The sequence below is a fragment of the Saccostrea echinata genome, unplaced genomic scaffold (genome assembly GCF_033153115.1).
Source record: "Saccostrea echinata isolate AGI-Se365-2 ecotype Australia unplaced genomic scaffold, CSIRO_AGI_Sech_v1 ptg000054l, whole genome shotgun sequence".
NCBI lineage: Eukaryota > Metazoa > Mollusca > Bivalvia > Ostreida > Ostreidae > Saccostrea > Saccostrea echinata.
Window position 1 is genome coordinate 60,805,005 of NW_026889803.1, and position 12,816 is coordinate 60,817,820.

The following is a 12,816-nucleotide window of genomic DNA, read 5'->3' on the forward strand; positions in this document are numbered from 1 at the left end:
CATCACACAATATGGTGTAACATAATAGCTGTAATGATGAACGGGAAATCGTCATATGTGTACACAGATACTTTATTCTAGAACACAATGAATATGTCCTGGTTCAAAAACAGAAAGAAAAAGGATGGAAAGCGGCAAAGACGGAAAGCCCGTATAACTGCCAGAAGTGATTATGGTGAAAACGGAAGGCAATTTAGGATTCCATTTTTGGAGCCATTGACGAGATACGATACGCCGCGTCAAAGAGGTACCTAGAGTTGTGTTTACATGTAGTTATTATGCAGTAAACTGATTACACCTTTATTATATCAAAGATTTTAATAACTCACCTTAAAACCAAAAATTAAAAGATTCATACACATGCTTCGATATATTGTAATTTATCTCGGAAGAAATAAAAGAATTCCAAGGACATCTCATTTCAAAAAGGAGATAGTTGGAGAATGATATAACAATGTCGTGATCATTATTAATAATAATGAGCTCGTAATAGACAAATTTATGGAAGCTTTCTTGTGTAATGCTCAAACTTCGACTCAAGGGCCAGGAGTCAGAAGCAAACGTTTTACTTGCAAATATGTTTTTGAGAAATAAAAGGAACATTTGTCATATTTTGTATTCAAATTTACCTTATCACGTAGAATCAACTTTTAAAATTCCCATGCTTTAAAAATTGGTACAGTAAAATGGATAAATAAAAAAAAATGCCTAAAGAGCAACTGTCATTGACTATAATGATTGAAAAGTAATTGCATTCAGCAATCATCTATGGGAGTTTACATACAATTAAAATTATTCAAATTCAATGATCAATTTTAATATGATGATTTTTAGTTTAGTTTTACAAAAGTACTTATCTAATATGATAATTCTAATTCAAGGAAGATTGTAACTTTTTCGTTTTTCACAATTACTAAAAAACATCCTCGAATTCCAAAATACCAATAGTCTCATCTGGTTTACGACAGGGAATAGGTTTTACCGTATGTCTTTTAATGTTAAAAAATGGGGAAGGGACTTGAGATCTGCACAAATATTATTCTGAAAGCATCCACATGTGGCTTTAATGTCTTTGTCCAGATTATTTAATTTCCCAGATTGCTAGTGTGGGAGCATTAATTGTTCGTCAAAATTGAAGAAAAAGAAAAAAAAAAGACAAAACAAAACAAAAAACAAACACATGTTTGAAAAGAAGCTTTTTTATATTCTACAGATTAATATCAATATATACTGTCATGTTGTTTCACCAACGTCTGCGTGTTCTTTTTTTTCCACAATATTTTATTATGAAAGAAACTTAAAAGGATTGCAGGCACCGCCTATATATGGTTTGAACATATTCTATTGTTAAGATATTAAAACCAAAGGATTGAACACAGGTTCTTAAAACGTAGAAGAAAGTCCCCTCATTTATAACAGTTAATTACTCAAAATACTGTTAAAAAATACAAAGGTCCATATGATTATCTGCTTAGTTAGGCTATGCATGTACAAAAAATGATTTGATGTAGTATGTACAAATGAATCTGAATATATAAATTCAAAAACGACCAGATCTCTTAAACAATTGCACATTTAAAAATAAACTTTCATTTTTGGAAATACTGATCGAATCATCTCTCCAATAAAACAAGAGTGTCTACAATTCGTTAATTAATTATTCTAAATAGCATTAAACAGATCGTTTCTTGGGGCAGTGTGCCTATATATAAGTCTTATTCACAGTATGCGTGTTCGGAGTATGAATGGGACTTAAGTAAGAAATAATATACCGTAGACAAAGCATCAAAGCTAAAACTCTCAATGTATTATTGGTTTATTACTATTATTCTTGAAAGAATTCTTTTGCAAAGTTTTCAGTTTTATTATATTTTAGATAATAACATTCATATCCGTTGCAAAGGGGTGATTGTGGGGAAACTCGTAAAAGAGATCTGTAATTTGTACATGCATCCTTGGGAAGCGTTTTAAATACATTTATTTTTCAGTTCACTACAAGCTCATGGGTTGGATGAGCGGTCTGCTAAGATTATTAGACTATATAATCTTGTTATAGATAATAAACTAGTAATCTAATCATCAACTTAATTTAAAAGTGATGAAACAGTGATATAAAGTGAATAGCTTTTTTTCTCAGAAACTTGTTTCTGATACCTTTATTGTACAATTCACACTATCGTGCATGTAAGATTTCAGTTGAATGTTTTGAGATGGGATTCTTATCCAACTGGAGCATTTGCTATTTAAATTATTTTGCAACTCCCTTCTTTAAATTCCATGCTGCAAAAAGTGTTCGAATCATTTACCTTAAAAAAGGTGGCCATTCATGGTTTTCGTTTATCAAAATACCACAATACGTATTTCATAGCTAGAAATGGAAGAATCAGGGCGGATTTAGTTTCATATCCTGTAACTTCAAGGGTATCAGGAGACACAGGCATATAAATGCTCCAATAATTGAGGTTATCGCCTTATAATTGTAGTCATATTAGAGACGGGGGTATTGCTGTTATTGAAAAACGTGTTATATAATATCTTCCTTATACCAATAAATTGATACCCGGCTAAGATCTGGGATGGTGAGGGTTTACTTCATCCATAATTTTATCCTCGTAAACCAAGGATTATCAAAATTCTGTTACTATATCTTGCATGTCCATGTAAGTATATCGTTTATAATTTATTAACTAAAGCTTAAATCTAATTAAAGATTTTTGAAAGTTGGTAATTAAATTCGGAACAGTTTTGGTATCGAGTAGATAATGAGAATGTTCTGTCCCAGGTCTACCTGTAGCCTGTCAGGTCGATAAACGTGTTTATTATCTCTCCGTTTATGGTCATTAAACCGAAAACAAATCAATTTCTTAGCTGTGTTTTTGCAAATTAGTTTAAAATATCTCCCTGAGGGGAGCCTCTTGTATTTAGTTTCGAAAGGTTGGAAATAAGACAGACTTTTTAAGGAAGGGAATGTTTTAGTCAATTGGGGGTTTTAAAATTATTTTCCAGGGCGTTTGCGCTCAATCTTTTAATATGTTAATCAAATGGACTACTACTCCGCAGGTGAAATGTGGTATTTAAAACTCAGGTAGTCTGTCTACCTGCATCCTCAAGACGCCATTTTTTGCCATTGTTGTTTATATTATTGAATGAAGATTCGCTGCACATATGTAATTTTTTTTCGTTGATCAATAAATGTGGATTAAAAAGAACTGCACACACCCAATCGCCAGGTATCTATCAAGGTAAGTTGCCTGCAAACGCAGTTTATCAAACCGTTTTCCATATCTAGTGAGGCGATATATATTCGTCAACAAACCATAAATATTCATTACAAAATTTAAACGTCTGCTGGTAAGTAACTTGTGTGGTTCTTCGCATTCCTATTTTTTGTCACACGCCATATTTACATTATTTTGAAGCAGAGTCCCATTCTCCTGTTTTTGTCTTCAGTAACCAGTCCAGAATTCGTTAAGATTGAATGAGCTTAACGCTTGGAAAGTAACGTGCTATTTAGTAATCACCTAGTCATGCAGGTAAGGAGTTCAATTTTTCTTAAGTAATTGCGTAGTCTGTGTTTTGAATTCAGTACATTTATGGATTTTTTTATACCCAATAATCAATAGGATATGTCCACTACCATGTCATGTTTTAGTACAGTTAAGCAAATTAAAGCATTTTACGTGTAAGCACAAGACATATATTTTTAAAGCATTTCCAAAGTTTGCAGTAGAACCTAGAGACAGTACTTCTTCACTGCTAGGGACAGAACAAGCTTCTGGAATGTCGTCTTTTATCACTGCTTCTTTATTGTTGTAAATCCCTACAGATATATTGCTTTTAAATTCGACCATATTTAACTTTTAATGAGAATGTTTACTGGGCCCTCATGCAGGTATCCTCTTGGTGTGTCAGTTCATGATAACAAAAGTATAAATCTGGCTGATTGTAGTGTCGGTAGCTTGTTCTTACCTTGTAAAAACCTTGTATTTTGTGGTCGGACATGTACAAACTTTGAATTTATGAACAGGTAAGTTTGTTAAGGTAATTAATGTTTCTCGTTTTGCCTCCTTAAATAATCATGGTTGTAGATGCTCCACTTAAAAAAGTTGACATTTCCCCCTTTACTGAAATTTGCATAATTCTAAGGTCACATTAAATAATTTACATCTAGTATTTAAGGCAGGAAAATAGCATAAAATATTGGAAAACCCTTCACCCCTCACATCTTGTTTTATGAAGTTTGTTACCAGAAGTGTTTAGTTATAAATTTCATACATTCTCCAGTTCCCCTGAGAAACTGCACACAGCGATTTCTCTAGATTCCTGGCGATGACATGAGGCGTGGTCATTTCTTTCCCATGCTTCATACCTGTAGAGCCAGGTGTTATAATCTGTTAGCTTTGGAATCCAAAGTCAATATTCTAGTTGCAACATTAATAATTCTGCATAGATGTAACGATATTGATGTTATTGGATCTGAAATCTACAGGACTACATATATATTTTTCTTTGAAACAACAATTTAACCTTGTTTTATTCCTTAAGTTCTACTTAAATATTTGGCTCTCGGAATTGATCGTTTCTGATATATTTGTTATCTCCCTTTTTGGATCTTATGTTTCTTCCGGGTTTAGGATTTACAGAAGGATAAAGTCACGGGATTTAACAAATGAAGATATTGGACGCTTCGGTAAATTTGAATGAGAAGGCTCAGCAAAATCTCCGTATCAACTTCGAAGATAAATTTTGCATGTCATGATTCAATATGCACAAAAGAAGTGTGGGTAAATTATCATGAAAAGAACTTTTCTAAGTATAGCATAACGAAGTATACATTACACATAATTATGACTATAATAAGGCATATAACCAACGAAAAAAAAGGTTTTATTGATTATTGAGTCTGGTTTCATTTATTTTAAAGGAATTCCTGAGAGTGCCAATTTCCTAGTCGTGAGATTTTTTTTTTTTTTTTTTGCTTGTTAGAAATGACAGGCCTTGTTTTATTGCACACCTTCAATGCTTTCTCACATTGATAAAAATTTTCACCTGTAGAAAGTCATAAACCTGATGTTTCAGGTCAAACTGCATTAACAAAACACAAAATTGCTGGAGTTTTCAGTTTGGAGTGGAGATAAAATTTAACATTAAAAGATTTAGTGTACTTCAGGATAGTGGGTCTTAATGTGAAAATTTCTTGTTCTTATCTGTAGAATCCCCCATTTGTAAGTCACCTTCAATTTAGGGAGGGGATATAATTGAGTTTGCATACATTAAGATTGTAATAATTAAAAGGGAGGATCATGAAACGTTGTTTTGGACCTCTCTACGTAGGCTATTATATTTCTATTGTTCAAGGTCACAAACGTACATATCATAACAAATTATACCTATACGTTCACCTATAATGAAGTTTCTAATATCGGCAATGATATGAATTTTAAATGGATAGCTATTCATAAAACCTGACATAAATGATATATGTACATGTAACAGCTGAAATCTTGATTTTTACACTTAAAATATGTCCCTCCAAAGAACTGTACGTTCATTAGACCTTTTTGCCATATAAAGCGAAGTTCTTAGAGCTTTCAGCTTCTCATTGGTTTCCCTTCCCTCCTTGTATATAATGGTTTCTTAATATTGTGCAGTGTTAATTAACATGGATAACGGAAAGCATTCTGTAGCCCCGGGGGTACCATCATAACAAGTCAATGTTCCCAATTGATGTTGTTCGGTAAGTTAATGGTCAGTTTGTTTACGTGTATATGGTCCGTGTCCCATCCCTGAGATCTGTGTGGTGACCGTCGGGTGAGATTCATTTACTGACCATTACAACCATAAGAGGTGTTTAATGATGGAGGTAGAGCACATAGGCCCTTGGAATCTAAGTGTTTATGATCAGTTTTCTGTGATAAGCATGGTTCCAGAGTTTAGAATGCCTGGTACGTAGATATTAATATACTACTTCTGAGCATATTTTGTATGTAAGTACAATGGGACAGGTTAACATTTTAATTAACACTTTAAAATGAAAATAACGATAGGATATATTTAAGCCACTGATTTACATGCTAACAAATGAGGTAAATATTTAGCACAAAGAACTTTCTTACTTAAGACTTACCAAAAACGAACCAAGTGAGACTTCAATGACATAATGTATTTTTAGGGATACACTGTCAATTTTGTTCAGGTATTATAAAGACAGGTTTCTACTCTATATTAAATATCAACGACCCTGCAGCATTGCCTAAGGCTCCTTATCATTGGTATTTATAACTACCTTTACAGCTGTTTTCGTGTTTGTGAATTCAGTTTCTTATTACATCAAAGTCACAAAAAATGTCTCTTTTCCCCTGCTTTTTCTCTCTTTGAATGCATTTTTCTTTGAATTGAAATAAAGCACGTGAAAATGAACTGGTTAAATGCGTCATTAATCATAAGGTTAAACTCATCCTACCAATGACTACAAGAATGACTTGACTCATATCGGTAACAATCATGATACGTCTTGAGAAATGTCTTCAGAAAAAAAGCAACAAACATTTGTTTGTTTAAAAAAATAAACAAATATCATTTGGATGATAATAAATCATTGCACGGATAAGTTTATATAGATAATTATCTCTATAGCTGTGACACAAGGAACTATATCTTGTTCTTGTTCTTTTACAGAAGCAGATGTGACATTTGAACCCTTGCCTCGTCTTTGGGACTATACATCATATTTAATCATGGAGCCACATGGAGAATTTGTGCTTCAGTATTTGGGAAGTGAAGTTCTCGCCAAAGCTACATCATCTGGTTTAGGGACCATTCAGAAACCTTTACGTGATCGTTATTTTGAGTTTAAAAAACATTCAGGAAAGAAGAGCAAGTCTAAAGACTTGCGTGAAGTAGCTCTCCATATTTCAGAAAGAGGCGTGGCCGTCATTGTTGCGGGATCTCACCCAGGGAATGAGCTCTATTATGACATGCAGTCAATTTCTTTCTTCGAAGCTGTTCGATTCACGACCGTGAAAACTCATGATAAAAAAATTCAGGGTGGATTTGTTCCTATAGATATCAATCGTGCTCCCAACACAGGCTCGGAAAAACTGTTTACACCATTAGATAAAAAACACAGCAATTTAGCTAAGGTGGACCACCCTCCCCTATTGGCGCTTGTTATGAGAAAAAATACTGGTGTGCGGGCTTTAGAGTGTCATGGGTTTGTGTGTGATAACGAAAATCAAGCACTACATATTGTCTCGTTGATAGCTATGTTGCAATCTCAGAGGATGGATTCAGGACGCCAGGAGTTCGCGAGGCCGCCTTCTGATCCAAACTTTGAAAGAGAACCTCCATTACGGCGACCTGATCTTTTACAACCAACAGAAGACCAGCGGCCAATGCATTTAACAGACGAACATCTTCGTGGTCCTCGACCCGGAGAGTGGAGGGACTATAGATCTGAATTAGAGGGACCAGATAGATACACGAGAGATCCTTACGGTCCACCGGGACCTCGAGAGGAATATTCACAAAACTTATCATCATCTGGAAGATTCGATAACAGGTTTCCTCCACAAAGTTATGAGGAAAATATGCGATACAGACACGAGAGAGAACATTCCAATGATTATCAGCGACCACCGTCAAACGAATTCCACCATGTACGACAGTCTTCTAACGAAATACGACATGACCGACCGCCATCGGACTATCGTTATGAAAGACAAGCTTCCATGGAGTACAGACATGAACGCCAACCATCTAGTGAACTCCAACATGAACGAAAAATCTCTTCCGATTTCAGACATGAACGAAATCCGTCATCTGAATTTAGACACGAACGACAACTGTCGTCAGAATATCACCATGAACGTCAGGGATCTGGAGACTTTCCCAGAGGAGAACGTTATTCCAGGGATGCCTACGACTCTGGTGAAAGACGCGGACGTATTGAAACAAGACAGGAAGATTACAGGATTCCACGCGTTATGTCACCCGGGCGTGTTCCTCCGGCTACAGCACCAAAGCCATCACGTGCACTGTCGCCTGGTCCTAGATCACCAATGGAGGATCGTTATTTAGGAAACGAGCCGCCAATTAAACGAGGTCTTCCTCGTACTCCGACAACTTCTGATGAGCCACATTTTCCTTCGCCAACACGTGACCGCCCGCCATCGTTCAAAGGACCGGAATACTCTGCGTCTAGCTTAGAGAGTAGGCAGGAAATGGAAAATCAAAAATCCAAACCTGTCGCCCGAGTTCCTCCTCATCTGGTGGCAGGGGTCAAAGTTCTTCCAACAGGATTTATGGCAGCTTTACAAAAGAAACAAGAGGAAAATAGGTCTCCGCGTAGTCCTAAGCAAGAGCGCTACGCCGAGGAAGACCCGTATGATAATGCAATTAGTAGAAAAGAATTTTATGAGCGAGAATCAAATCAATATGATAGAGACTACAACCCCAATGCTCCCCCTGACCTTGTTCCCAGGGGTGACTACGATGACTATGATCATGTGATACGCAGAGACCCGGGTAGCTACTACCAATCAGGGCCTGGAAATTACAGGCATAGTGCCCCTCCGGAGGGCCTCGACAAACCTCAAAAACCCTGGTCTTACGACGAGCAATTCCAAAAATATGCACAAGATAAAAATCAAATTAGACCAAGTGAACCACATGGTGGAGACTACAGACAGGGAGAGATGGCTGACATGTTCTCCAAAATGAACGTGCAAAACCCAAATAAACGACCCGAGGTGCTGGACACCGCTGGGACAAATTTTGAGCAATCTCTCGGATATTTCCCATAGTGCTCATCAAAGAAATTAAACATATCAACTTCTATATTAAAAGTAGTGACTTTTAAAATATCATCATTGTAACAGATGGGTGTAAACAGTTTAAGCTTTCTTGAATCTGTAGTGCATTTTCCATAGCCAAAATACGCCAAGTTAAACTTTGCATTATAACCCATTTTTCATGTATGGAAAATCAAAAATCATTTCTAAATAAACCTACAGATGCAGTTGCAGTCTGTGTCCGTCCGTCGTCGTGGGCTTAACGACTTCTTCAACCACTAGCACTGGGTTAATTTCGTATAAACTTGCCACAAAGCATATTTTGGTAAAAGCTTTGTAACTATGGAAAAGTGAAAATAGGATGAGTTCATTTTTAAAGAACCACTGAGTCATAAATGGCACGATTTATGCTGAAGCATAGATGTTTAGATCATGGGGTGATCATTGTGACAATGACAGATCATAGTGGAATCCGAACTCTTACACAGAAATATGTAAGGAAAACAAATCCGAGAATATACGGCTACAAATTGTCCATTTAATATACTGGGATCAATCTAATGCAGCGTAAACTCGAGCAATTTCCCCCTAGTCATGACCCCTGGGGCAGAGATGAGAGAACAACAGTAGTCGAAAGTTGTTTTTAAAAAAAAAACAAGGAAAAATCTCATTCACAAGAAAGTCGAGTTCATAAAACTTGTTTGGAAATATTCAGATTCAAAGTCAGGGATTTTACCACAAAAAATGTTCGAATTAAAAAAAAAAAAATAGGGGTGCATTTTATCATAAGGAGATTTTAAAGGTAATAGAAAATGATCACCCAAAGAAAATGTTTCAAATTAACAAATTATTTTGAAATGTAATCCTGAAGTTAACGTAGAAACTTTTTCAGACCACTGTTTTCTGGGCCAAGGCTAGATGTGTAAAGGCTCCCAAGTTTCATATAATACTCAGGTGACTGTTAAAGCCCATGGGCCTCCTTTTTAAGGTTCCAGTTAGTGAAGAAAATATCAACTATAATAGTTACTTGAAAATTAACTCGCTTGATATATTATTCTATACACCAAGTATTTACTTTTGGTTATCCTTTATAAACTTTCGTAAAATTGCATTTATTTTAATTTTGTAAATTTTCACATTTATAAAACATGTTAGAAGAACATTTTTTTTGAAAATGTCTGTTGAGTTTTTCTTTATGTAGAGAAATAATGACATACTTAATCACGATTCATATTTCTTAGATATGATTGAGGTAAAAATCACGAAGATACTGTGCATTCATCAAAGGAGGGCAGTTTATATCTAGTTACTTGCCACATATACTTTACAGAATGTGCTATCTATAATGTATCTGGAATAGTAAGGTAATTTTGAAATCGATGAAAACTACAGACAATGAAATCCATTCTTATTTTTATTAGGTCAGGGGTATTTCTTCTGTGTGGACGCATTTGTATGTCATTTTCTAAGAATAAAATAACGCATTTTACATTACAAACAAATGAAACTGTTATGTGGCTGAATGGTCAGGTTAAGTGTTTTTATTACGGAACTAGACTTTATGTATATTTGATTATTTCTGTTCTCCAGGCGACGACTGTATGATTTAAAAAAAAAACAAAAAACTTTGAACAAAAAATTCTATATGTATGAAAGATTATGATTGGTTAGCTATGAAGGATTACACAATGACTGAGATTTCACTATTTATTGCGCATTTCATTCCAAAACGAGTTCCCGTTGTCACGTAACCAAATCGGCCGATTAAGGGCCTCTGTGACCAGTGATAGGCAAACTGACTTGAAATCATAATCTATTTTACAGAGAATGGTTTTCTTTCTTTCTTTCAGTTATCCTCTAAACTTTAAGAAGCGATTCTACATGCCTGAAATTAGTAACATTTGAAAACAACAAAGTGTCACTTCATGAGAGCGAAATACTTGTACGTACATTGTACGTCAAGGACAGGGATGTTGTGAACTTTTCAATGTCATCATTCTGTATAAAAATAAATATGACCATGAGGGGACGAGCATTTTGATTCGGGAGGGGGGGCTGACAGATTTTGAAAATAAATAATCTGTCCGCAAAAATATTGAATATAAATATAATCTGTCCTCAACTGGCAAGAAAATAAAGAAGCTGTACTCCTCGACTGAGCCCAATAATACTAACCCCTCCCCGTTTCTTTTTCTCTCTCTCCTTGTCAATCTTTCTTTAGCAAAGGAGAAAATATATAGTCTGTCCTTGATCATCTTGAAAATAAAATAATCTATCCTTAACTGACATGAAAAGAAACAAGCATTCTGAGAGTATTGCATGAGCAATACTAGTCCCCTACCGGCAAGTGTAATCTGGTTCCCGTTAAGAATTGAATATGCCATAATTCTGTCAAAAATCAATGAAGCGGAAGGAAATGCAAACTTGATCTTTAACTAATTAAGGAAAAGTTACATACCAAAAATCAGGTCAATAACTGAAAGCGTTTAGAAGAAAATTGCACTTAGATTCTTTCTTTTATTCACTGCTTACGTAAATCCTTACTACACTAACACGATGATTCTGTTAGCCACACATTCGTTATTATGAAACAATTTACTTCTTTTATAAACATGCATGAAAATCTATATAATATTCCGTTCTTTAGTAATTTGAGACCAACTTGGAGATACATGTTGGTTATCTCTCTTTGAATGTTCTTGAAATCGCATCAAAGAATCAGAAAAGTAATGGACGGGTCTATATCTGGCGCTTCATTATAGGGGACAATAAGCACGGGACAAAGGTATTAGATGCCTCAGCTATAGATACAGTAAGTATTGATTCAAATTTACATTATACGTGCACAAGTTGTATGATGATTTAGATCTGTACAGCTGACTAACGCAATAAATATCGATATTTCGTTTTCAGGTATAGTTAAAATACAATTTGTTTATTACCAAATTTCTAAAAAACTGATTGTCAGAAATTGTTAATCTATTCTATTCTTTGGTTTCGCTATACGTACGCTGCATAACTGCACGTAAGCACAATGATTTGAGAGGGAGGAAATATTTTTCTGAGTTCGTATTGCCTAAATCCTTGTCAACTGTTAGTTGACCCATTTATAGAAATCTGAAACGTTAGCTAAAATTAATGTAAGGTAAGATTAACTTTCAAGTGTATGGCAAGTCATAGTTAACGTTGCAATATTCGATCTTTTCAATTTGCTTTGTAAATTTTTTTTATTAGTATTGCATTATATTTATTTGTATTCTATAATTTTCAATTTGTATTGTATAATTTTTATTTGTATTGTATAAATTTCCATTTGTATTGTATATTTTTCATTTGTTTTGTCTAATTTTTATTTGTATTGTATAATTTTTATTTATAGTCTATATAATGTTCCATTTGTATTCTATAATTTGCCATATGAATTGTATATTCTTTTTATTTGTATTTTATAATTTTCTATTTGGATTGTAAAAAATCACTTGTGTTGTATAATTTTTCATTTGCATTCAATACTTTCCATTTGCATTGTATAATTTCTTATTTGTATTGTAAAATTTATTATTTGTATTCGATAATTTTTCATTTGTATTGTATCCGAAGATTGTTTATTTATTTCGTCATGTTCGTAATGAAAGATTTCATTGGTCAAGATTTAGCCTGTGTCGTGTTGAAAATGAGCGAAACTGGGCTCCTATATGTACAAGTACATGTATTTGCGTGCCTGTTAGAGAACGGCCATTTAGATGAAAAGGGAGCGCTGGCAGCTGGCAAATAAATAATCTGCCCTTAGAAATGTTATCTGAGAAAATAAATAATTTGATCTTGGCTGGTGGTACCTCACCCCCCCCCCCAACCCCTAGGAAATGAAGTTTTCGGGTTTGGGCAGATTTTCTTCTTTTTCTTCTTCTCTTTGTGTCTGGTCATCCTGGACATTCTCTAAACATTCTCTAAATAAAGAGAGAGAGAGAAAAAAATCAATAAATTAATTTAAAAAAAATAATGATAATAAAAATATGACCGGCCC

General features: G+C 34.6%; 1 protein-coding gene across 2 annotated transcripts; it reads left to right on the forward strand.

Moving 5' to 3' along the window:
• The first annotated feature begins 2,966 nt into the window (after positions 1-2,966).
• On the forward strand, positions 2,967-9,967 carry LOC133205287 (uncharacterized). 2 transcript variants are annotated; one of them, XM_061341060.1, is made up of 2 exons: positions 2,967-3,242; positions 6,679-9,967. In XM_061341060.1, the coding sequence occupies exon 2, from the start codon at positions 6,738-6,740 to the stop codon at positions 8,802-8,804; it is 2,067 nt and encodes a 688-aa protein (XP_061197044.1). In that variant the 5' UTR covers positions 2,967-3,242; positions 6,679-6,737; the 3' UTR covers positions 8,805-9,967. The 2 variants fall into 2 exon arrangements, with proteins under 2 accessions (XP_061197044.1, XP_061197045.1); XM_061341061.1 differs by lacking the exon at positions 2,967-3,242 and adding an exon at positions 3,438-3,533.
• Positions 9,968-12,816: the final 2,849 nt, after the last annotated feature.